Source organism: Danio rerio, chromosome 18 (genome assembly GCF_049306965.1).
Source record: "Danio rerio strain Tuebingen ecotype United States chromosome 18, GRCz12tu, whole genome shotgun sequence".
Lineage (NCBI taxonomy): Eukaryota > Metazoa > Chordata > Actinopteri > Cypriniformes > Danionidae > Danio > Danio rerio.
In genome coordinates this window covers 4,275,001-4,302,500 of record NC_133193.1, presented here as the reverse complement: position 1 = coordinate 4,302,500, position 27,500 = coordinate 4,275,001, and the positions used below count along the sequence as shown (strand labels likewise).

General features: G+C 37.6%; 3 protein-coding genes across 9 annotated transcripts in view; 2 read left to right on the top strand and 1 right to left on the bottom strand.

The window, feature by feature from the left end:
• Window positions 1-7,439, top strand: part of ints4 (integrator complex subunit 4) — a 32,950-nt gene extending 25,511 nt beyond the window's left edge. For 2 of the 6 annotated variants that reach the window (XR_012394165.1, XR_012394163.1), the window contains exons 21-24: window positions 280-423; window positions 1,022-1,142; window positions 5,281-6,125; window positions 6,942-7,439. Coding sequence is in view for 2 of the 6 variants with exons in the window: in XM_017351982.4 (XP_017207471.1) it covers window positions 280-423; window positions 1,022-1,142; window positions 5,281-5,468 (453 nt within the window). In the remaining 4 variants the exon portion in view is untranslated. Of the gene's footprint in view, window positions 1-279; window positions 424-1,021; window positions 1,143-5,280 lie in introns of all 6 variants that reach the window. The other 4 variants (XR_012394164.1, XR_012394162.1, XM_017351982.4 and 1 more) reach the window with 2 other exon arrangements.
• Window positions 7,076-14,293, bottom strand: aamdc (adipogenesis associated, Mth938 domain containing). Its single transcript, NM_001020764.1, is given in 4 exon segments — window positions 7,076-7,761; window positions 11,087-11,182; window positions 13,544-13,688; window positions 14,239-14,293. Coding segments are annotated over 3 exon segments (369 nt in total). The 5' UTR covers window positions 13,676-13,688; window positions 14,239-14,293; the 3' UTR covers window positions 7,076-7,620.
• Window positions 14,294-16,359: 2,066 nt separating this feature from the next.
• Window positions 16,360-27,500, top strand: part of rsf1a (remodeling and spacing factor 1a) — a 29,654-nt gene continuing 18,513 nt past the window's right edge. For both annotated transcript variants that reach the window (XR_012394161.1, XM_001921640.8), the window contains exons 1-7: window positions 16,360-16,526; window positions 21,330-21,421; window positions 21,513-21,605; window positions 23,112-23,317; window positions 25,228-25,349; window positions 25,512-26,971; window positions 27,054-27,275. Coding sequence is in view for 1 of the 2 variants with exons in the window: in XM_001921640.8 (XP_001921675.3) it covers window positions 16,367-16,526; window positions 21,330-21,421; window positions 21,513-21,605; window positions 23,112-23,317; window positions 25,228-25,349; window positions 25,512-26,971; window positions 27,054-27,275 (2,355 nt within the window). In the remaining variant the exon portion in view is untranslated. The remainder of the gene's footprint in view (window positions 16,527-21,329; window positions 21,422-21,512; window positions 21,606-23,111; window positions 23,318-25,227; window positions 25,350-25,511; window positions 26,972-27,053; window positions 27,276-27,500) is intronic.

Below are 27,500 nucleotides of genomic sequence, written 5' to 3'. Positions count from 1 at the left end.
TTCTCAAAAAATGAAATGTCATTCATTCATTCATTCATTCATTCATTGACATTTTTCTCATTTCGGGACTATTTCAAGTGGATGTAGGTCATGAAAACAGAAAAAAGGACAATTTTTGTTTAATGGAGACTTTTAGTGAAAAATAAGGTGGATAGGTCATGGAAAGTCAGCTTTTTAGTCAGTGGCAAACAGGGAAAAGTCTGCAAATTTGACATTTTGCTTAGAGTGGGAACTCTGTTGTTTGCAAAGGTTTATTGAATTATGCATTTTATTTGTCAGATCCACAGGGCTTCAGCGACTATTATCGAGCCGACGGGAGAATCTGACAATCCTCTGAGATTCACCTCAGGTCTGGTGGTGGCGTTAGATATTGACGCTACTCTTGAACATGTGCAAGACCCACAGACAACAGTCAAAGTGCAGGTCAGAGTCTTTAACCTCTTCTTTTTGAACATTGACATTAAAACACAACTGTATATTAATAGGCTCAGCAGATAGATAGATAGATAGATAGATAGATAGATAGATAGATAGATAGATAGATAGATAGATAGATAGATAGATAGATAGATAGATAGATAGATAGATAGATAGATAGATAGATAGATAGATAGATAGATAGATAGATAGATATGATGGATGGATGGATGGATGCACGGACGGATGGGTAGATAGAGATGGATGGATGGATGGATGGATGGATGGACGGATAGACAGACAGACAGACAGATGTAAAGATATAATGGATGGATGCACGGATAGATAGATGGATGGATGGATGAATGGATGGATGGATAGATGGACAGACAGACAGATGTAAAGATATGACGGATGGATGGATGGATAGATTAATTAAAAACATAACTTGTTAAGTCATGACTGACCAATCAGAATCTATTATTCCACAGAACTGTATAAGTCAAAACTAACACATTGCAGGAGTACTTTACCACTACGAATCAGTGTAGTTACAGGTACCATTCATCAACATTATTCAAACTTGTTCTTGGTCGTGTCACAGGTGCTGTATCCAGATGGACAGTCTCACATAATCCACCCCAAACCTGGAGATTTCAGGACTCCAGGACCAGGCCGTGTGCGACTGATCACTCAGGTTTATCTCTCTCATTCTGCATGGACAGGTGGGTTTCCATTTGAAAAATCTTTTTGTGCTTATGATTATAAACGCGTCATCTGCATCTAAGTAAATTACAAAAACATTGTAATTTACTTAGAACATGCATTTAATATTGGAATCATTTTGATTTTGAGACAGCTCGTTTGAACAATTCAGGGCTTAAAGGAGATCTATTATGCAAAAATCATTTTTATAATGGGTTTAAACACATTTAAAACAGTCTGTGAATATAACCAACTTCTAATGGTTGAAGCTAATTAGAGGTGCTGTATGTAGGTTGTCGAAAAGTAAAAGTAAGTAAAAGTAAAGTGGAAAAAATACCCTAATATGTTTGCAGGTATTTAAGAAACATGCTAAGTGAACTTTCTTGTTTATCTAAAAAACAATGCTGAAGTCAGATATTCTGCTTTGAAAACATGCATTATGTGCCGGAACGTCTGTCTTTGTTTTGGTTCTTTTATTCCGGCCACTGCCACTTTAGCCAAATATATTTCAGCACCCTGGGTTGTCTTAGTGGAAAATTTCATACATTTAGTCAGGAATGTTCTTAAAGCATGTAATCGAGACTGAAATGCGACCTCTGGTGGACAGTAGCAGCCTCCGAAATGAGACCCAGATTCAGAGTTTCACTTGAGGTTATTAATTAACAAATAATATAAATATTACAAGCGTAAACATCAGGTGAGCAGATTACGTTGTAACCCTGTGTCATAACAACACACTACGTGACAAGACCAGCGACGAGATGATCCCAAGGTGTCCATATCCGGGACCAGGCGATATCCTGAGCTGCTGCGGTGGTGGTCATGGAGGAGTGGAGAACATGAGACTGATCCCAGTGACGCTCCAGGGACAGACGAGTCTTCACTGAGGCCAGCTTCCAGCCTCCACCGCTGAGACTGCAGCTCTACACAAGACTTTTGGCCAGCGGAGAAATTAAAATGGTCGTGCCCAACTGAGTCTGGTTTCTCAAGGTTTTTTTTCTTCACTCTCCTATTGGTGAAGTTTTTTTTCCCTCTCCGCTGTCGCCACCGGCTTGCATGGTTCAGGATCTGTAGAGCTGCACATCGATGAATTTGCTCTTCAGTGTTTGAACTCTCAGTAATGATTAAATCACACTGAACTGAGCTAAACTGAACTGAACTGAACTTAAACACTAAAAACTGAACAACCCTGATCCAGTTACTATGACCATTTATGTGAAGCTGCTTTGACACAATCTACATTTTAAAAGCGCTATACAAATAAAGCTGAATTGAATTGAATTGAGATACGCAATGATAAGCAATTTGGCTGTTTACACCAGACGCAAATTTAAATACAGCCATTCAGAAGCACAGAATAGTGCTCTCACTGCACTCCAATGACGATGGTAAGGTTTATAACTTAATTAATACATATTAAATCACTTTAACATTATTAAATGAAACGTTACCTGCTGAATCACTAATGTTGGCTTGCACTGAGTCACAGTTCTAAAATTCGATTTTAAATGATTTTATTTTCTAGATCTGAGGTGAACTGTCTGCCTCTGCTTTCAGTATATGTCAATAAATGTCATGTAAAATGGCACTCAAACTCACATTATTAGCATTTACTCTGAATAAAGCACATGATGCATGCCTGAGGTGATCTTTGTCAGTTTATCCTGTTCTTCAGCTGCAAGAAACAGAAGCCGTTTCTAAAATATACATTTCAGGTGTTGGTTAGGACAAAAGCTTTTTTTTTTAATATAGAAAATATTCCTTCTATAGTGTGGTGTTTCTTTTATTTAGAACGTGGATCAAATCAGCCTTTAGGCTTGATAGATAGGCACACTTCTGTTGATATCGTTAATCTGGCAACCTGCGCTTGCGTGTGCTTCGAACTAGGTGTGCAATACCTAGTTCAACCACTGGATGTCAAACTTGCATACTGCATCTTTATTTTTTAAAATCACAGTTGATAAAAACATTCTGCAGAAACACTTTGACATTATTAATGCCACGTTACATTACTTGCGTTATTTTATGAAAACGCATATATGACCTGTTTTTTAAGACGTCAGCATTTTTGGTCAAGAATCATTTTGCAGAAGCTGGTCTTGGTCTTGTCCTTAAATAAATCTATATTGCGAACACCAATCCTTCTCTACTGGTAGCGAACAGCATGATCCCTCACAGCTCCACAGATATAAATAGAACTGCATCTAGTCCAACAAGACAGCGTATTGCTTGAGTTATTTGCTATCTGAGTGTCTGCATGACCAGATGAAGGCTAAATGCAGGTCTTACTTTTGATATTTCTTATGCACTCAAGGATTCTTGTCACATTTTCATGGTACTAAGAAATCCAATTATGAAATATTGGTGAGCAAAAACTACAACATGGATCATTTTTGTTTTTCCATTTAGTTCACACCATTTTGAATGCATGTTTGCGCCAAAAATATTGATTCAGTGGTTCTATCTAGAGCACCAAGAGACAGCATAAGTGTTCACAAAACATATTTCGTGTTAAACAGGCAGTGTCTGTAAAACTATGCATAGTTTGTATTTTTAAAATACACTTGCTTGCACCTTCTCTTTCATGGTCATACCTTAATAAGTGCTGGAATGCAAACCTTTATTTAATATCACAATTTTGAGCACCACTCAATATCCCTCAAAACAGTGTATGAACAATATAACCAGTTTGATTAATAAATTAATGAACGAAAAACTTGACCCCCACTTTATTAGGTACACCTGTCCAACTGCTCGTTAATGCAGATTTCCAATCAGCCAATCACATGGCAGCAACTCAATGCATTTAGGCATGTAGACATGATCAAGACGATCTGCTGCAGTTCAAACCGAGCATCAGAATGGGGAAGAAATGGGATTTAAGAGACTTTGAACACTGGTTGTTGGTGCCAGACAGGCTGGTCTGAGTATTTCCGAATCTACTGATCTGCTGGGATTTTCACACACAAACATCTCTAGGGTTTACAGAGAATGGTCTGAAAAAGAGAAAATATCCAGTGAGCGGCAGTTCTGTGGGTGCAAATGCCTTGTTGATGCCAGAGGAGAATGGCCAGACTGGTTCCAGCTGATAAAAAGGCAACAGTAACTCAAATAAGCACTCGTTACAACTGAGGTCGGCAGAAGAGCATCTCTGAACACACAACACGTCCAACCTTGAGGCGGATGGGCTACAGCAGCAGAAGACCACACCAGGTGCCGCTCCTGTCAGCTAAGAACAGGAAACTGAGGCTACAATTCACACAAGCTCACCAACATTGGACACTAGAAGATTGGAGAAACGTTGCCTGCTCTGATGAGTCTCGATTTCTGCTGCCACATTTGGATGGTCGGGTCAGAATTTGGCATCAACAACATGAAAGCATGGATCCATCCTGCCTTGTATCAACAGGTCAGGCTGGTGGTGGTGGTGTAATGGTGTGGGCGATATTTTCTTGGCACACTTTGGGCCCATTAGTACCAATTGAGCATCGTGTCAACGCCACAGCCTACCTGAGTGTTGTTGCTGACCATGTTCATCCCTTTATGACCACAGTGTACCCATTTTCTAAAGGCTACTTTCTGCAGGATAATGCACCATGTAAGCACAAATCATCTCAGACTGTTTTCTTAAACATGACAATGAGTTCACTGTACTCAAATGGCCTGCACAGTCACCAGATCTCAATCCAATAGAGCACCTTTGAGATATGGTGGAACAGGAGATTCGCATCATGAGTGTGCAGCCGACAAATCTACTCCGTGATGCTATCATGTCAATATGGAGCAAAATCTCTGAGGAATATTTCCAGTATCTTGTTGAATCTATGCCACAAAGGATTAAGGCAGGTTTGAAGGCAAGGGTCCAACCCGGTACTAGTAAGGTGTACCTAATATAGTGGCCAATAAGTGTATAGTTAGATTGGTTAGCTATGGATAGGTTTAAAATAGCTCCTACATCCAGTGATGTTCATGTTTATGATTGTGTTTATTTATGCAGCACTGTGGTCCTGCAGGACTTGATGTTTTGTTTCACTTTATGTCCACACGTGTAGTGAAATGACAATAAAACCCGACTTCAGCTTGAGTCTCTTGATCTTTGAATAAATCCTGCATTTTGAATGAACAGTGCATCTCACGTCTGTTTATTTCCTCTTTCAGAGCCGTGTCAGATTGAAGTGCGTCTGCTTCTGGCCTACAGCTCCAGCAGCAGTAAACTGTCCTCCTCTAAACCCGCGTGGAACGAGAGCATGGACGGCTTGCCTACCAGCGAGAGCTCTATCGAGGGCACAATACACCTCAGCAAACCCGTCAAAGTGTTCATCATGCCCAAACCAGCCCGCCGCTGACACTGGAGCCCAGGCAAAACACAAACATTCAGTCTAACATTTTTAGTGCGCATTGTGCTCATCAAGACTGCATTTATTTGAGCATAAATACAATAGAAAATTCTGAAATATTATTGCAATTTTGAATAACTGTTTTCTTATATAATGTGGTGTACATTTAATTTATTTCAGAGATTTAATGCTGAATTTTCTGCAAGATCACTCCAGTCTTTTGTGTCACATGATGCTTCAGAAATCATTTAAATATAAGAACTCTATTATTATTATTATTATTATTAGTGTTAAACTGGTTGGCTGCTTCATATTTTTGTGTAAAATGTGTTTAGTTTATTCATCAAGGCCACTTTAAATTGTTCAAGAGTGAATACTAAATAAATTAAAGACATTTATAATGTTATTTATATTAATATATTTTTATTTTACATCATATATATTTAATTTGTTACTTTGCTTTCACTCTTGTGTGCCGGTTTTTGTGACATAGGACACAAATCTGTATAATGACATGGGTATGACACAGGTATTACAAAAAGTTGGTGAATTATGAGGACATTGCTGACATCCAAATTTCTCAAAAAGCTTGTAAATCACACAGAATGAGTTTTTTTCAGAAGTTAAACTACACAGTTTCCTGTGAGGGTTGGCTTTAGGGGTAGAGTGGGGTTAGAGCAATGGAAAATACAGTTTATGTGGTAGAAAAACAATGGAAACCTGTGTAATGTCCCCACAATTCACAAAAACACAGATATGTGTGTTGTGAAATTTTGAGCTTTTTCATCAAATTATCCTAAAAATCCATCCTAGAAGGTTTGTGTTTCCACAAACACAACTATAAAGCAAGAACAAACATATTCAGCATTAAATATTGTAAGAATGATTATTAACCAGTAATAATCATAATAAAACAGTAAATGAGCATATTATAATCATTTATGAAGGATTATGTGAACACTGCAGTAAATTCACCATTGAATCGCATGCATAAATTACATTGTGAAAACTTTAGTGTGACATGATGCTTCAGAAATTATTCTAGTATAAGAAGAAATATTTTATTAATATTTTATTATTATTAGTGTTGAAAACTGTTCAGCTGCTTCATATTGTTTGTGGAAACTGTATACTGTTAGAAAAAGCATTGAAATGTATTTAGTTTAATTCATCAAGGACACTGTAAACTGTTCAAGAGTGAAAGTGAAATCAATTAGAGACTTTTATAATGTTATTCATATTAATATATGTATATTTGACATCATATATCTTTCATTTGTTAATTGCTTTCACTCTTGAAATGTGCGTACGGGTTTTTGTGACATAGGACACAAATGTGTAAAATGACATGGGTATGACACAGGTATTACAAGAAGATGGTGACTTATGAGGACATTGCTGACATCCTCATTTCTCAAAAAGCTTCAAAATCACACAATAAGTAAAACTACAGTTTCCTGTGAGGGTTGGCTTTAGGGGTAGGGTGGGGTTAGGGCAATAGATAACACAGTTTGTACAGTAGACATTACAAACCTATGTAATGTCCCCACAAAAAACACGTGTGTTTTATCCTAAAAGGTTTCCACAAACAAAACTATGAAGCAAGAACAAACATATTCAACATTAAATATTATAAGAATGTTTATTGACCAGTAATAATCATAATATAACAGTAAATGAGCAAATTATAATGATTTATGAAGGAGCATGTGACACTGAAGACTAGAGTAAATTCAGCTTCGAATCTCGTAATAAAAAATAATATTGTAAAACATCAAAATCAAACAGTTTGATATCACAATATTACTGTTTTATTGTATTTTTGGATCAAATAAATGCAGTCTTGTTGACCTGATTAAATAAATCCTGATCCTACAATGTTGAGCTGTCGTGTACATATCTGCAATTAACAGCCGAGACAAAAATCAGACGCTTTCACTGTTATTTTTTATCCAAAATAAATCATTTTGTTCATTTGTATTCCTTGTGTATGCGTTTGCTAATATAGTATTTTCTGAGCACAATTGTTTTCAATTTGTTTTCATTTTCACTAACACAAAGACACAATCCTGAAGCCTAAATTAAGAAAACAGTGTTCGTTTGAAGAGTAAGGCACATTAAACTCTGTAGTAAGTGTAATTAGCAGGTTGTGTTAATGTCTTCAGCAGGTGGAGTGGAAAACTCCGCCCACTTTTTCTCCTTTTCCTGCTAAAGCGTTGTATTCTCTGACAGCCTGCTCCGTCTGAAACACCTGAACGTCGACTCCCTGCTTCTTCACGTAATCTAAGGTGGACGGAGGAACCTAAAACACAACAAAGCGAATTTCGCACATTTAAAGGCTCAATATGTACGATTTTGTTCATTAAAATATCCAAAATCCATTACAACAGTTATATATTGTGCTGACATTTGTACTTAGATAATCCCAAATGTTTCAAAGAATGTTCAATCCAGAGAATTAATACATTTTAACTAGTGAGATGGAGCATGTGTTTTGTGTTCATGCTAATGATGTCGATTTCTGGGGTCCGTTCTTCGTACCTCGCTTAAATGATCTAAGATTATTTGGCAGATCCTGGATCTTTTAATCTTGATAACTGATCTCTCGCTAATTTGGTTCTTCAAACAAGTTCGCGAATCAGATTAGAATGTCTGGATGAACTGATCTGAGATCGCTGCGTGTGTTGTGAAGGACAGATCTATCGATCCTCGAAATCATGATCAGCAATGCAATGATTGGCTGACGGCACAGCAGCGTAATGACATCATCTGATTAATATTCAATTATCCATGTGAGCAAAATTACATCAAATTAGCAGTAAACGGTGCGTTAAATATGACACGCAAGAACTTTCCACATTTGTTGTGAGCTGCAGGCTTTACACTTTCATTTGTCAAGACAAGAGTATTCATCATGTATTTCAATGCAAATCAATGTATTTAGTTCTACGTTTAGAAAAGATTTTCTTTATAATAGTAGCCGTTTTTTAATCGGTGTAAAGAATAACAGGTTGTTTACAAAAGCATTTTCATATTGGTAAAGGTGTCTGCAACTTTTGTGAAGCATCAAATCACTGTCATATTAACCATCAAAACATGTTTATGACTGCATAAATGTATTATTGCTTAAAAAAATCACATATTGTGCATTTCTATTATACACAATTTGTACTAAAGCGATCTAAAAAGTTCATTTCAAAAAGTTTTCTCTTTGCACCAGATGGCAGTCTTTGTACTTTCATTTCGAGGGTGCAGATTGCATACGTTTTATTAATATGTATAACTTTTTTTATTTTATTAATGACTATAACTTTATATATATATTTAAAAATTATGTATTATTTTCCCAAGTGTATATAACTACTACTGTAAGAAAATATCAGAATTCGGTACATACTTTCTGTATTATCTTTGCTTGAACTGAGCCGATCTAATCCTGTTTATATGAATTGAACCTGCTCCCGATCAGGTTTGAGCTAGCAGAAATGTTGCCATGACAACAACTCTCGGATCAGCTTTGAAGAACGAAACGATCCTGGATCGTGTCAAATCGTCAATATCCAAATCCAGCTAACTGAGTAATCCACGTACGAAGAACGGACCCCTGGTCTGGATTTATAGAAAACATGAAAACACCAAAGACGCTTTAAAAGGATAATTCACACAAAAAATAATCATTTTCCCATAATTTACTCACCCTCAAGCCATCCTCAATGTACATGTATTTTTTTCCTGTCAGATTAACACGGTCAGAGTAGTTTTAAATTTTATCCTGATTCTTCCATGCTGTATAATGGTGTTGGATAGTGACTTTTATTTTGAAGTTTCTAAAAGCACATACATACTTTGTAAAACTGACCCATATGCCACCAGGAGGTATCTTTTAAAATGGATCAGTGTGTTTTTGTAGCACATACATTCACCGGCCACTTTATTAGGTACACCTTACTAGTACCAGGTTGGTCCCCTTTTGCCTTCAGAACTGCCTTAATCCTTTGTGGCATGGATTCAACAAGATACTGGAAATATTTCTCAGAGATTTTGCTCCATATTGACATGATAGCATCACACAGTTGCTGCAGATTTGTCGACTGCACATCCATGATGCCAATCTCCTGTTTTACCACATCCCAAAGATGCTCTATTAGATTGAGAACTGGTGACTGTGGAGGCCATTTGAGTACAGTGAACTCATTGTCATGTTCAAGAAACCAGTCTGAGATGATTTGTGCTTTATGGTGTGTTATCCTGCTGGAGGTAGCCATCAGAAGATAGGCACACTGTGGTCATAAAGGGATGAACATGGTCAACCACAATACTCATGTAGGCTGTGGCCTTGACACGATGCTCAGTTGGTATTAATGGGCCCAAAGTGTGCCAAGAAAATATCCCCCACACCATTACACCACCAGCGTTGATACAAACCAGGATGGATTATTCAACTATCCAACATTATACAGCATGGAAGAGCCATGATAAAATTTAGAACTACTAAAACTGCGTTTGTCACACAGAAAAAAAGTCATATACGGCAAGGGTTGACGGAGGGTAAGACAATTAGGGGGTTCTTTTAAGTTTTTAGGTGAATTGCGTCTTTATTATTTTGTGTTTATTAGACTGCATAGAGAGGCATTATAACAGAAGGCATAATAAAAGCTCTGCTGTTTTCATCTCTCATCAGCAATTATTTCAGCATTTCTCTAGTTTCGCTACTTTCATTCTTAATCTGCTTCATACTCATGGTTTTCGCTACATTCATTCTTGCATGGCGGGGCGCCACACCAAAACTCATTCCGCCACTGCTCCATTACAGCTTCTCATTCAAAACATTTTATTTTTTTAATAGCGCGTAATAATCGCACCAAAACGTATTAAAGGGTAAGTGAATTATAACAGCGCAAACTTTTCTGTAACAGTACAAGTGCTGTGCGACATTTGTTTACCCTTTAAGGTGACATGCTGACGGGTGCGTGATGCGTGAGGCCAGCAAACACGACGTATAGCCGTTTCACTTTACTTCAGGATGCATTAATACTACTCTGTGGGTCTATTGAAGACATTCATAAATATTCCTTGCAAATCTAATAAATGCTGGAGACATATTTGTTACATAAACGCACAAAATCGCACCCAGCAGCGTTTATTTGAGAGCGCACAAGAAGATCTGCGTGCTCTTGAAGCGGCTTATATTTGAGGGGGCGGGCAAGAAGTTTTGTGCACGAGCAGAGAAATCAGCGCGCAAGCAAAGAGATGCGCATGCTGTAGGCTATTATATAAATGCGATCTCGACTTATAATACTGCAATCACGACATTTGTCATTGAAATAATAATGCCACAGGTAGTTAGTAGATCTGTGTTACGAAAAGGCCTGCCACCACAGCTGGAAAAATCTAGAGGAAACACTGATTCTACCACTATATTAAGTGGTGAAAACTTTAGCTCATCAACCATCATGAGTCCTGTAGGATGATAAATACCACAATTCCAATGATTCCACACTCAGTCATGCCAGCATCAAAATACGTCTTTGTTTGTTGCCATTATGCGCCCTTTAGTGGTCAAAATGACGTAATGCGCCTTTAAGTATTAAAACACTCAGGTGACTGTTCAGCAGATTCACAGTTACCTGCAGAGCTTCACTCATCCCTCTTCCTATAACCAGCGTCTGCACTCCTTTCCTCAAAATCTCCTCTAAATCGGACGGCTGCACACCTGGATGATGCTGAAAATATAGATGCACTTGAATAAGTCTTATTTAAAGGGATAGTTCACACAAAAATTAAAATTATTCACTCATCCTCCACCAGTTTCTTTTCTTTCAAGTTATACTGAGGGATGTTGGATTACACAGCCACTGACTTTCATAGTATTTTATTAATATGGATGTCAATGGCTGCTTTTATCCAGCATTCTTCAGAATGTACTGTTTAGTGTTTACAAATAGTGAGGGAATTTTCATTTGTGGGTGAAACATCCCTTTAACACAAGCAATTTTAATGCAGTGGTTTTTAGTCACTACATAGTTGCTGTACATCAGTTTACTTATTGTTGTAGTATGTGTAAAATGGTAGTAAGTAAATGAGGTGTATTTAAAACAATAATCATCCGTCAAAAGGGTAATTCAGCTTTCAATCAGATTTGTATTTGTTAATAATGTCATGCAAAAAATATTATAACTAAACAAAAATGACACCATTTCATTGTCATGATTTACAGAAAAATATTCATGCATCTCATAAGCCCATGTCAGCCCAATTTTGCACCGATTGGAAATGTAAAGCCACCGCTAAATGTAAAGCCAGTTAAAATAAAATGTAATGCTGCTTTTTATTGCCATTTAAGCTAATTGATCTTAATGCATGTATCTTAACCCTGCATGTACTCTACCTGACAAAATTCTTAAGAGCAACAAATAATAACTTGTCTTCTAGTTGATCATTTAGAAACATGGCAGAAGATAGACTTGACTTATTGGACCTACTGGAACCCACATGGACCCGAGAGTCTCACAAAAATCAGTCAAGTTTGGTGAAGGAAAAATCATGGTTTGGGGTTACATTCAGTATGAGGGCGTGCGAGAGATCTGCAGAGTGGATGATCAACATCAACAGCCTGAGGTATCAAGACATTTGTGCTGCCCATTACATTACAAACCACAGGAGAGGGACAATTCTCCAGCAGGATAGCGCTCCTGCTCATACTTCAGCCTCCACATCAAAGCTCCTGAAAGCAAAGAAGGTCAAGGTGCTCCAGGATGGCCAGCCCAGTCACCAGACATGAACATTATTGAGTATGTCTGGGGTAAGATGAAGGAGGCATTGAAGATGAATCCAAAGAGTCTTGATGAACTCGGAGTCCTGCAGGAACGCTTTCTTCGCCATTCCAGATGACTTTATTAATCAGTGATTTGAGTCAGTGCAGAGATGTATGGATGCAGTCCTCCAAGCTCATGATGGAGCCACACACAATATTCATTCATGACTTTATATTCTATACTGGACATTATTTCTGTTCAGTGACACGACTTTTGTCTAAGCAAAGTCAGATCTTACTGTCCTAATGAAATCATTAAAAGATCAAGGCATGATTATATTTTAGTGTGGTAAAATAAGCGTAATCTAGAGGTCTTTGCCTTTCATATAAGCCACTTCTGATACCAAATGATCAGCTAGAAGTCTAGTTATTATTTGTTGTTCCTAAAACTTGGATATTCGACAAGACTTTTGTCAGGTAGTGTATATAAAAACACTTGTAAGGTATCACACTGGACTATTAAATGAGTTATGAGGGTAATTCTTTTGAACGTGACATGTATGCATCAAGAGATTAATGGACCTTTCTGTTGATGTGCAGTTTGTCAAAATATTCCATTTTAATTGTGTTAAAGCTAGAAGGTTGCTGGTTCGAGTTCTGGCTGATTAAGTTGGTGTTTCTGTATGGAGTTTGCATGTTCTCCCTGTGGTGGTGTGGGTTTCCTCCAGGTGCTCTGGTTTTCTCCACAGTCCAAACACATGTGGTACGGGTCAATTGGGTAAGCTGAATTGTCTGTTGTGAATGAGAGTGTATTGAGCTTTCCCAGTAATGGGTTGCAGCTGGAAGGGCTTCCGCTGTGTTAAACATATGCTGGATAAGTTGGCGGTTCATTCCGCAGTGGCGACCCCTGATTAATAAAGGGACTGAGCCGGAAAGAAAATGAATGAATGAAAATGTTGACATACTTACAAAATAAAATGTACAAAACATCTTCATGGATTTTTACGTAATGTTTTTTGTCATTAAAGAAAATTAGATATTTTTTTTGTGCTCCTACAATGTATTGTTGGCTACTCCTACAAATACACCACAATGGTTTTGTGGTCTAAAGTAAAATCTGACACTGATGACTAAAATGGGATGTGTTTTTAATGTGAATTACATTACTTTTATTAGTTTGATACAGAGACTGATTCCTAGGAAGGTATGAATGAACCAATTAATTGTGTCCCTTGATGCAATGAAAGTCCCTTCTGTCTGTTAAATGCACAGCTAAATCATGTTACAGTGAATTGCAGATATTATGAACATAGGCTGAGGCTGATCTCACATTTGTGCCGGTTTCACGCCAGTCCCATGCACGGCTGCCACCAGGCCACACTTTACAGTCTTTATAGGATGTGGAGCAACCTTTGACCTTCATGTGGCCCCAGGATAAGGAAGCAATTTCTGGAGACGACATGATCTTGTCTTTCCTGTAACAGTGTAGAAGACAATTCACATTAATTCGGTAAGTCTGGACTTTTTACATTGTATTCTGCCATAGTATGTTTACTATATGGAAAAGTACTATGCTATTTATATAGTTACATGGAGTTTAAATACAATATTACAGTCTGACAACATCATTGTACAGTGTTTTAAGATATATCACATCAATTCAGTGAGTCTTGAGCTTTTATATTGTATTCTGCCATACTATGTTTACTATATGGAAACGTATTATTCGTTTATATGGTTACTTGGAGTGTAAATACAGTAGTACAATCTGGCAACATCATTGTAGTGTTTTAAGATATTTGACTTTAATAAAGCCAACATTAATAGCTTTTTTAATATCAAATTAATCCAATATACATTTCAGTAACGATACATGTAGTTAAGAAACGCTTGTACGTCGTGCATATAAATAAAAGCCTGCTGTTTATACGTTAAACGCTGTTTTAACTATTCGAAGCTTTAAACTATTCGACTTTAAAATCTCTCATGCATTATAAATATGTTTATTATATTATATAATCTTGCCTCGGACAGCAACTCAACCTTCCCTGTGTGTGTTGTGTTTCTCTTCATGTGACGCAGGGACACACCCACCACCTACGTCTACTGCCAGCGTCAGTTCAGCGTGCGTTTGCGCTGATTGGCTGCCGTTCAGTGACGTACTAAATGCTGGAGTCAGATAGAGGCACCGATTACATGATTTTTCCCTGTTATACTTTTTAATAACCTTTAAATTTAATGCATTTATGAACTTATTCATGCGGGTCTTGAATAAATAGTTATGGTTGGATGTGATTTTTATCGATTATATATTATTTCATGTTGTAGTTTATTTTAATGCAACATTATTATTCATTCATTCATTTTTTTCTTGTCCTTTTAATAATTTGGGGTCGCCAAAGCGGAATGAACCGCCTATATTATTATTAATTTTATTAATAATTTACATTATAATATAATAATATATAAATTATAATATAATGTAATAATTATAATTTATTTTATTTATACATTATTTTGAATATTATATGATATGGGAGAATAAAAAGGTTTTTCTGCCCTGTTTTGTTTGTACATTATTTTCGTATTTAAATATAAAGCATTTATGTCCCGGTAAATAAACTATATTATATTGCATTATATTATATTTCATTTTATTATATTATATTACATTATAATATATATTACATTTTATTATATTACATTATCATATTATATTATATATTACATTTTATTATATTATATATTACATTTTATTATATTATATTACATTATATTATATTATATATTAAATTTTATTATATTACATTAAATATATTCTATTTTAGTTATTTTATTAGATTATATTATATTGGGGCAATGCGTTGGCGCAGTAGGTAGTGATGACGCCTCACAGCAAGAAGTTCGCTGGTTCAAGCCTCGGCTGGGTCAGTTGGTGTTTCTGTGTGGAGTTTGCATGTTCTGCGGCATCCGCATGGGTTTCCTCCGGTGGCTCTGGTTTCACCCACAGTCCAAAGACATGTGGTACAGGTGAATTGGGTAGGCTAAATTGTCCGTAGTGTATTTGTGTGAATAAGTGTGTATGAATGTTTCCCAGAGATGGGAATCCGCTGCATAAAACATAAGCTGGCAACCCCAGATTAATAAACGGACTAAGCTGAAAATAAAAAGAAAGAATTAATTATATTATATTACATTATTATATTGCATTATATTATATTTGATTGCATTATATTATATTACATTATATTATATTATATTTGATTGCATTATATTATATTACATTATATTATATTGCAATTTATTATACTATATTACATGATATTATATTATATTACATTATATTATATTACATTATTATACTATATTACATTATATTATGTATCTCTCATGCATTATAAATATATTTATTATATAATAATACAATCTGTATGAATTCACCATTCATCCCTGTCACCAATAAACAAGCTACTCAGTGAACAAAACAGAAAACTCTAAGCATGATAAAGCAGCACTAACGCGTGCTATTGTGATGAAGATACTTTATTTCTGTTTATAGGTTTTGTAACAGATTAATTCATGCAAACTCACATTTTTTGGATTACATTTTCTTGTTATTGTTGTATTTACATTTATAAGACACCATTGTCTCGTTTACCTGTTATTATGAATTATTAAATTATTATATGTTTGGTATTTTAAAAAGGCTGTAAAAATAATTATAATGAAGATACTAATACTGAGGATAATTATATTTTTGTAAATATTCTTTATTTCAGATTATTTCATGCAATCCCACATGTTTTGTTTTGTTTATGCTCTTGTTATTGTTGTATCTCTTTAAGTGTAAAGATAACAACGTTGTTTCTTTTTCTTCTGAATGTTATCTTTACTCTATATAATTCTCCCATTTCCTTATTATCATGCACGTTTGGCATTCAAAAACGAAAATACTGTAAATGTATTAATTATGAATAAGATAATAATGCTCATGACGACGACGACGATGATGATGATGATGATGATGATGATGCCGGTGGCATTGTGGTGCGCCGTACACGCGAGTTGCCCCTCCGGATGATGCTCTGGGTGGGTGTCGCGGTGTATTGTGGGCAGTTTTGGGTCTAAGCAAAGCTCGTCATCTCCAGGAAAGATGGCTGCTCCGGGCACCACCAGCACGGCGGCTCTCGCTCCAGCCCACAGCCCCGGTTTTGCGGTGGTTTGCTCCTTTCTGGAGCGCTACGGCCCGGTTCTGGATCTGCCCGAGCTCAGTTTCCCGCAGCTGGAGCGGTACTTACAGGACACATCCGCGGGTGAGCTGCGCGGTTTGCTCTGCTTGTTTGTTTGTTTGGCTCCTCATCATCTTTGCTCATCTCGGGTTGGATCACTCAAACTTTAAGCCTTGTAGTCTTTGTTTGGATGGCGATCGAGTCGCTGATGTTTTCAGACGGAGCGTGTGAGCAGTGTGTTTTAAAAGAGTCATGTGTTTTCCTCCCTTTGCTAGTGGAAAAATATATATAATTAAGACTCATCTCCAAACATGAATAGCTTCGGGGTTAATAAACACACTTCTAAGGGTGTCATCGTGCTCTGGGTCAGATGTAAACAGTGAGACACTTCAGAATTGAACGATTAATTGGCTTGATACGTTTTAGATTCAGATTATAAACACCGATGAGACGGTAGGCGCACAGCGCGCATGCGCAGGCCGCTGTCAAACTTCCTATGCTAAATTATGATTATTGTACTAATAACACTGATTTGTTTACGCGCGACGGTTTATGCCACGCCCCCCATTTGTAGGCTGTATTAATTGTGAACACATTGGTGTCGTGTGGCAGTCGTTGAATGTGAATATCATGATGCTAACGCTGTTATTTTGGATCCGCGTATGCGAACGTCACTTCATTATTACTGGTTTGCATGGACATTGCTGACAGCTGATTGGATTAATTTGTTGACGTAGTATCAGTGAGGTGTTTTCTAATTCATTAATTCACAAGTGGATTAATTATAGCTAAGTAAAAGAAAAATTAATGGTACAGAAGACTTATTATTCTACAAGTCAAAAATGAAAGGGGGATTGAGTATCATTAAATACATTAATTATTCATTCATTCTTGTTGGCTTAGTCCCTTTACTAACCAGGGTCGCCACAGCGGAATGAACCGCCAACTTATCCAGCAAGCGGATGCCCTTCCAGCCGCAACCCATCTCTGGGAAACATCCACACACACATCCACACACACACACACTCATACACTACGGACAATTTAGCCTACTCAATACACCTGTACCGCATGTCTTTGAACTGGGGGGGAAACCGAAGGAAACAAGAGGGGTCTGGCTGCAGACCTGGTGCTGTGCAATCTGGGCTGCATCCAATGCTTTTTAATGGGCTCACCTAACCCCACCCCTAACCCTACCCATCACAGTGACGTCACTAGCTCCATTTGATTGCATTGTGTCTGACATTGCATAGCTGAGCGATGCAGTCTCAGCCGGCATCATAAAGGCTGCATCCAGATACTGTTGGAGGAAACACACGCAAACGCAGGGAGAACATGCAAACTCCGCACAGAAACGCCAACTGAGCTGAGGCTCGAACCAGCGACCTTCTTGCTGTGAGGCGACAGCACTACCTACTGCAAATACATTAATTAATGGGTAAATAAACACATGTGTATAATATCTTTATCATTTTCATATTTAAAATATTATTTGTGTTCATATTAATGCATATTTAGAACACAAATCATTTGATGACATATTAAAACACTTAGCATAGTTAGTAACTACTATTTATATAGTATTAAGCTGCGGTCACACTGGACTTTTCTCCCCATAGACTTCCATTCATACGCATGCAAATGCGTCGGAGCCTAAACGCAAGGTTGTGCGTCAAGTTTCGCAGATCGCTGGTTGTTGCTAGATCAGATATCCGCTTAAGTGGTGACGTTGGTGACGTATGTAATACTGTTTCCGGGTCCAAGTCGCCACTCATTTGAGTTGAGAAATTTTTTGTTTATGATTACTTTTAATTCATATCAGACATTAAGGTAAATTTTATATGAAGTCATAGTGTACACAACAATCTGTGGGCTTGCTGCATAACAAATACCAAAATGTTAACAATTTATATAAAAATGAATCACTTTCTGGCTATCGGATATTAGGCATGGACATATATATTGCGATTGTGATTTTCGAAAGTATTGAATCGCTTTGTAAACGTTTATTATTACCATTTTATGAGTCTCCCCATACAGTTGAATAGAGCGCTTGGACCCGGAAGCCTTTGCGTGACGTCACACTTAACAAGCAGATGGTTGCGGCCGGAAGTTAACGAGAATTATTTCAATCCGCTTGTTAAGTGGTGACGTGTTGGTGACGTATGTAATACTGTTTCCGGGTCCAAGCCACCATTGATTTGAGTGGAGAAATCATTCGTTTATGATCGCGTTTTATTCCTATCACACATTAAAGTAAATTTTACATAAAGTCAGTGTACACAGCAATCTCTGGGCTTGCTGCATAACAAATACCAAAAATTTAACAATTTATAAAACACAGAATCACTTTCTGGCCATCGGATATTAGGCATGGACATATATATTGCGATCGTGACTTTCGAAAGTATTGAATCGCTTTGTAAACGTTTATTATTTCCATTTTATGAGTCTCCCCATACAGTTGAATAGAGCGCTTGGACCCGGAAGCCTCTTCGCGTGACATCACACTTAACAAGCAGATGGTTGCGGCCGGAAGTTAACGAGAATTATTTCAATCCGCTTGTTAAGTGGTGACGTGTTTGTGACGTATGTATACTGTTTCCGGGTCCAAGCCACCATTGATTTGAGTGGAGAAATCATTCGTTTATGATCGCGTTTTATTCCTATCACACATTAAAGTAAATTTAACATAAAGTCAGTGTACACAGCAATCTCTGGGCTTGCTGCATAACAAATACCAAAAATTTAACAATTTATAAAACACAGAATCACTTTCTGGCTATCGGATATTAGGCATGGACATATATATTGCGATCGTGACTTTCGAAAGTATTGAATCGCTTTGTAAACGTTTATTATTTCCATTTCATGAGTCTCCCCATACAGTTGAATAGAGCGCTTGGACCCGGAAGCCGCTCCGCGTGACGTCACACTTAACAAGCAGATGGTTGCGGCCGGAAGTTGACGAGAATTATTTCTATTATTAAATTTCCCATTTGTTGTATTTTATTAACGCCCACCCTAATACCAGGACATGTTGGACTTTCAGGGAATGAACGAGCGGATGCAGCTGTTAAAGCTGCTGTAAAATAAGCTGTGAACAAATGTCAAACTTCTCCATCAGAGATGAGACCTTTTATTAACAATTATATTTTAAACAAGTGGCAAGAGGAGTGGGATACTCTGAAAAACAATAAATTACACGAAATCCAGCCTGAAATTACACACAGAGGTATAACACATTTTAAGAAACGAGCTGATCAAGTCATTTTTACCAGATGTCGTATTGGACATTCAAGATTAACATGTAACTTTTTACTCAAAGATGAAGACCCTACCCAATGTTTGCACTGTAAAACCCCATGGAGCGTAAAACACATGTTACTGGACTGCCCTGCTTTCAGTGACTCCAGAAAGACCTTTTATGATGAGAAGTCTCTTAAGGACATTTTTAACAAAGTGACACCAGAAAAATTTAACATGTATTAAGCAGAAAAATCTTATTTAAACTGTATATTCAATTATTTATTTGTTTACTGTTGATGTTTGTTAATTACTGAAATGCTCTTGCCATGAAAATAGCCTTAGTAGCTGACAAGGCAATAAATAATTAGATTAGATTAGATTAGATTCAACTTTATTGTCATTACACATGTACAAGTACAATGCAACGAAATGCAGTTTAGGTCTAACCAGCAGTGCAATAGCAGCAAGTGCAGGATACAGGAATAAGTTATAAAGTGCAGTTATAGAAAACTATGGTGATATTTACAGATGGATGTACTATGAACATTATCTACAGGTTGGATAAGCTATGAACAGATTTGCAATATATGAATATATGTGCAGGTTGCTATTAATAATCAGTAGTGTGCAGATAGATAAACATGAATACAAGTGTATATGTTACAATATATGAATATATGTACAGGTTGCTATTAATAATCAGTAGTGTGCAGATAACTAAACATGAATACAAGTGTATATGTTACAATATATGAATATATGTGCAGGTTGCTATTAATAATCAGTAGTGTGCAGATAACTAAACATGATTACAAGTGTATATGTTACAATATATGAATATATGTGCAGGTTGCTATTAATAATCAGTAGTATGCAGATAAATAAGCATGATTACAAGTGTATATGTATAGTGGGTGTGTACATAATTACAAATGCCCATATGCAGTGGGTATGCACAAATAATGAATGAAAACGCCCACCCTAAACCCAACCGTCACAGTAATGTAAAAACAGAATGTGTTGGAGCAGACATATACACATAATTAATAATAATAACATCTAAAGATGTCGATCTTGGTGAGTTTTTTTTTTTCAAACAACTAATTTTGTCCTAAATGAGCATAAAAGTTAGGAAAGCCATCAAATGCTTTGATTATAATGTAGATGTGTGCATTTTTAAAGTGACACCTCTGTTATTTAATGTAATCAAACGAAAAAATCCAAATAAATGAGCTTCATTCGCTGCTCTTTAATCAGAATGTGTGAGCTATACTGTGAAGAAAGGCTGATGAGATTTGATAGCTTGATTCTATTTCTTTATAACAGCTATTCATTTTAATAGGCTGGACTGTTTGCTAATTTAGTTGCTTCAAGTGTATACTATTTATTTTTTCTTTTGTATATAACAATAATAAAAAATATTACCGACCATTTATTAAAATTCAGGCAAAATAATAGGGGTCGTATAATGTCTGTATTATCGAAAAAAAAGTTTAAGCAAGTGACATTTATTTTATTAAAAAAACACAAATGGAATGATCCTTTTGGAAATTTCACAAAAATAGACTTGAGCATTCCCAAAACTAAAATATTAAAAATGTCAGTCAAAGTTAATCGTACCTTTTGTGCTATTTTTAGTTCCTCGGCCATTGATTGAGCTCCATATCAAACTACTGCGGAAGATCGGAAAGTCTGTAACTCCAGACAGATGGGAGAAGTATCTCGTGAAGGTAAGAGAGTGTTTTAGCTTTAAAATAATAGTTTTTGCTATTAATATGGAAATGTCCATGCAAATGCATCTGTGAAATATTGTTGATGCAGGTTTGCCAGGAATTTAACAGCACCTGGGCATGGGAGATGGAGAGAAAGAGCTACCTGGAAATGACGGTTGAGTGTAAAACTGACATATTAAAGGTCAGTGTTACTTTACAGGGGAGGGATGTAAACAAAAACAATGGTCCCAATGTATTTCAACAGCTTACGAGAAATAAAAAAAGAGCCACATATTAATAAATCATGTTATGATAGCTGTTTTAAAATTAATTTATGATTGAATTACCTCTTGGGGTGCTTTCACACCTGCCTTATTTAGTTCGATTGAATCGCACTAGAGTTCGTTTCCCCCTTTTGGTGCGGTTCGTTTGGGCAGGTGAGAATGGAGCAATCGTACTCGAGTGCGCACCAAAAGCGGACCAAATAAGCGTACCGAGACCTGCTTGAAGAGGTGGTCTCGGTATGCTTTCAAACGAACCCTGGAGCGGTTCATTGGTGGTGAGAATATGATCAGTACTAAAACAGGTCCAACCGCAAAAAGTACTGCGCGTTTTGGACTAATTCAGCTGCCTAGGCCAATGCGCAGTGCATTATGGGATATGGAGGAAAAATATTTCTTGACAGCGCTTTACCAACAGAGAGAGAGAGAGAGGAAAACATTACCTGATGGATCGTTGGTAATATTTCTGCAAGATGACCATGTCGCAGTTTAGCTAAATTAATTCACGGCTCCTCCTGAAGTGACGAGTGATGCATTAAACAGTGTTTTCCAGCCGCGGCCGCACTTAATTTTCGTAATGTATAGTTTATCTAAAGCAAGGATACAATCATCCAGAGTTACGTCCCTCCAGAGTAAAAGGTTTTGTTTACCTGCGGGAGTTCACTGGCATTTTCCCGCACGTGAATTCTGACCAATCAATAAGCAGTTTAGGAAATATGTTCAACAACATCTGGCCAATGAGAGATGTGGATTTTGTCAGATGACTGCATTTTGGTTCGTTTCAACTGGTTCGGATCAAAGCCAGCAGTGTGGTGTGAAAACGACCCAAATACGGCAGAAGATGCAACAATGTATCGTTTATTGCGCTTGGTCCGGACCAAATGAAGCGAACTACAGATGTGAAAGCACCCTTTATTTCATGGTCTGTTGAAATTCTTGATTCTGATTGGCTGGAGGGTGCACATTATTTTTGTTGAAACACACAGGTAGTTCCAGTCAGTTTTGATCATAGTTTGAAATAAATGCGCTTTTCCCGGACGTTTACAATTACCCTAGCAACACGCATGCGCTGCACAGGAAACTGAAGAGGACTGTTAATGGCAGACAGGAATCCACAAAATTAGGAAAATACTCATTACACTGATCCTGTTATGTATCATTTATTGCGCCTGGTTCGGACCAAATGAAGCGAACTACAGATGTGAAAGCACCCTTATACACTTATGAAATAGTTTGATTACAAGCAGGAAATGTTCATGGGCTAATGACATCACCACATTGAAATTGTCTATAAAAAGTTTAATGATGATTCATGGCTTGAACTTGTCAAGTTTGACCCCAAATCAAAAACATATTTAGTTTTGTTATTTATTTCAGGCCAAAAATGTGATTGTGAGATTCACCCTTATTGTTTATTTCTTTAACAGTACTTGTGTGAGTGCCAGTTTGACGACAATCTTAAGTTTAAGACGTTAATCAATGAGGAAGATCCGGACACGATGCGCCTGCAGCCCATCGGTAGAGACAAGGAAGGTCTTCTGTACTGGTTCCAGTTAGATCAAGAACAGAACATACGTGTTTATTCTGAGGAGCAGGATGATTTGGATGGGTCCTCCTGGAAGTTAATTGCGAGGTGAGCAAAATGTGGGGACAAAAGCAGAATTTAGTTATTAGGAATTATAAACTCTGATTGAAATGAAGATGATTTGCACATTTAAAGTCTGCATTTTAACATTATTTGTTAACAATAAATCAAAATTAAATGTGCTTTTCCTTAAAACAAGCTAAATTATGTGTCAGTGAGATAAGTTAAATAAACTTATTTCATGCTGAAAACAAGAACATTTTACTTACCCTATTAGTATAATGACTCATATAAGGAAAAACTCACTTATTACTTATTGTTTCTGAAAACAAAACATATTTTCTACTAAAAATGCTTCTTGATAAGTGGAATCCATGCCCACATCCTATTGCAAAGATGCCAAATTGAATGTTAAAGCATTGTATTTATATTGGTGCCGTGACCCGGATACAAGTGAGGTTAGGGGGCGAGTTTAACAGAGGCCAGCTACTGGGAGTTATGCTAGTAAATCTCACTCCCCTGTCCTCAAGAGATGTACCAATTCATGACACTTCTTTGATTGTGTGCATCTTTTGCTAAAGATGGCTGTTTAAATCCCACTCTGGATTTCCAGTTGGTGCCGTGACCCAGATAGGAGTGATGTTTAGGCCAGACAAGTGTAACAGAGGCTAGCTAGTAGGAGCTGTGCAAGTAACCGTCACTCCATGTGGTCTCCTGAGGTGAAATAGATGCTACCGTCTTTAGCATTCTTGCTAGCATGATGACCAAGAAAGCAACTTTAATCGCTTTGTCCACTGTGAGGAGAATCATGACCCTGATGTGAGCGAGATTCAGAGGGTGAATTTAACAAAGGCCAGTTAGTAGAAGCTATGCATGTAAAACTCAGCCCCCTAGTCTCAAGAAACATACTAACAAGTATATCCTTCTTAGCTTGCTCTTATATTGTTGCAGTTCATCACATCCTTGGTTCAGTGTGAGTATAACTGGTGAGGTTAAATTGGTTCCATTATCTTGATATATGAGTGAGGTTTAGTGGTATAAGAGAATTAAAAGCCAGTTAGTAAGAGCTGTGCAGGTGAACCTCACTCCCCTGGCCTCAAAAACAATCCTAAAATTGTTAACTCAACTCCATCTTTCACTGAAGTGGATAGTTTATATCCTAATCTGTGCAGTCAAGGTAGAACAAAAGAAATTGCGTTGGTGCCGTGACCCGGATGTGAGATTTTAGTGCTGGTGAGTGTAACACAGCACAACTAGTAGGAGCTGTGCCAGAAAACCTCACTTTTCAGATCTCAAAAAGCATCCTAATATTGTTAGCTTGTCTGCCTCGATTACTGAAGTGGATAGTTTAAATCCTACTCTGTGCAGTCAAGGTAGAACCAGAGGAGTTACTTTGGTGCCGTGACCCGGATGTGAGAGTTTAGTCGTGGTGAGTTGAACAAAGCCCAGCTTTTAGGAGCTGTGCAAACAAACCTCACTCTCTGAGTTCAAAATGGATCCTAATATTGTTAGCCGACCTCCAACTTTTACTGATACAGATAGTTCAAATCCTACTCTGTGCAGTCTAGGTAGAACCAGAGAGGTGGCATTGGTGCCGTGACCCGGATGTAAGTGTGTATGCCTGGCAAGTGCAAAAGAACCTAACTAGTAGGGACTCTGCAATAACAACCTATGCCTCAAGAGATGCATAAGCAACTAACCCTAGATGCTGTAGAATCCTGCTTGATGAGGTAGATGGTGCAAGTCAAGCTGGAGGGGTGACACTAGTATACAAGCTACAAGAACATATTACGGCACATCCACACCAAAGACAATATTATCGTAAGGTTTTAGTAGTCATTCTAATTCTGTCCGAATAAGAAACTCCATGGAAAGTTATCAATATAGCTAATCTTATTACTGTTTACGCCAGTTTATATACCTCGTTTGGTTTAAGAAATGCATTTGACTTAAAACAGGAATAGGAATGACCTTGCAGATACATTAGAACAACTTAAAGCGAAGATTGAGCCTGCTGTGACTGACCAAGACAAGCAAGACGCTCCCACCAGCCCAAATATGGAGACAGAAGGTGTTAAAGGTAAAAATCTTTGGAAGATTACTTCCTTTAAGTGCTAGAGATATTAACAGGTGCATGTTTTCAACAAAATACGGACTAGTTGTCATTTAAAACTAGTAGAAAATTATTAGATGCTAAATCTTAGATGTTTCTCACGTAGTTCTACCTTGTCTTGTTTTTAAGGTGAGGTTGGGGATTTGAAGAATCACATACCAGGACAAGTAGACTTTACCAATAGCACTATACGTTCCAATAAAATTGATTCGATATCTAAAGAAATTAAAAAAGAAACACCAATGGATCTTGTTAAATCAGAGAAATTAACTCAAAATCTCAACCCCAGAGTGGTAATCGACAACAGAGTCAGTACAATTAAAACTCTTGTCAAACAAGAACCAAAAGATTGTCCCAAACCCTGGAATGCCATTTCAGTCGTAATGCCTCCCGCTTCCATCAAACAAGAACCAGCGATAAAACCGGAGACGAATGAAGACAAGAAAGAGACGTTGTTTGAGAACTTGGCCAGAACTATAAAGAGTGACCAACAAGCTAAAATACCACTAAAGAAGAGGGAGTTGAAAAGAAGTGGAGGATACGACGTTACCAATCACTACAGTAATATTAATCACAATAATAACAACCTTAACAGCAATGGTAGCATCAGCACCGGAGGGATAATCGTTCGCAATCCTGCTGTTTTGCCATTGAAGGAGGAGCAAATCAAAGGACAGTACCCTGGTGATGGGGATAAAGGATCAATGGGAATCATCACTGTCCCACAGGAGCCAATTGGGAAGCTTGATATTAACCAATACATCGGTGTTGGAGTTATCAAGGGTCCCATTGAACGAAAGAGGCCTTTGGATGAAAACGATAGTTCCTCAAATGGTCATCATGGGAATGGGAATGTCTTGACTGAAGTTGCAGGCACAGATAGTGTAAGACAGTCTGTGCTTGTTGGGAATACAATGGTTAAAGAAGACGGTCCTCTTACTTGTAGTATACCTGAAGATTTGTCAAAAGACGGTTGCAATAAGATGCTTGATGTGTCTGCAAAAGTGGTTGAGGAGTCTACAACAGAGATGCAGACCACTTCAGTTGAGGAAACCATTGAAAAAAGTGACAACAAAGAACTCAAAAACACCAAGACAATAGGAGAGGAAGCTGATGTTGTGGTTCAGGATGAGGGTAAAAGCAAAGGACCGAAAGGCACAAGAAAGAGGAGGTCACAAAAGACCAAATCCAAGCTGCAAGTGAGAGAAGACAGCCAAAAAATGAAGCTCTCCTCAAACATTGGGGAAGTTTTAAAGAGGAAGACTGGAGAAGGTGAAAAAAACGGACGCAACAATGATGAAGAAGTATCGTCAGAGCTTCAGAAGGAAGGGATTCGCTTGAAGATTAAGATCCCACTTCATAGACGAACGCCAGAGCTTCAGCATAAGGAGATCGAGGAGTCAGAAACTGGCAATCGGAGATCCTTACGGAGATCTGCCAGAATTTCCAAGCCAAGCCCTAAAGTGGCTAATAGTCGGGATGGGAAACAAGACAGAAAACTTTCAGCGGCTCAGTATGAAGATGAGCACGTAGACAACGAAAAAGCAAAAGTGCTTTCCAAGAAAGTGGACACTCCTAAGCCTCTTAAGGTACCTTAAAAGTGTTTGACATAAAGTCCAATGCATTTTACAGGATGCTTTTATTAACCAACGTGTTTGTTGACTCTTTTAGGGGAAACGAAGACACAGGCGCACTCGGTGGTCGAGAATTCGTATGAAGAATTGCAAATCTAAAGTAGCTCAGGAGGAGGAAGCAGTCGATGACAAAGCTGAAAATGACGATAATAAATCTGAGAAAGGAGACCACAACAGTGAGGCCGAATCAGAACAATCCAATGAGTTTCCACCTGAAGATGCTTGTAAACACTGTGGCCTCGCCAACCACCCAGAACTGGTGAGTTTTCGTTCATCAAGCGCAACCAATGGTGACAACATGAGTGGTGCAGACATGTGTATAAGTATTAATGTTGAGCTTATGCTGAGATGCGGAAGTAAGGTTTTTGGACCAATTAATTTGCCTGTAATGCCGAGTTCAGACTGCATGATTTTCAAAGTAGTCATGTCACAGATGTTTTCACACTGCTTGACTATCTGGGCTGGCGTTTTGTCGCTGCTTTGT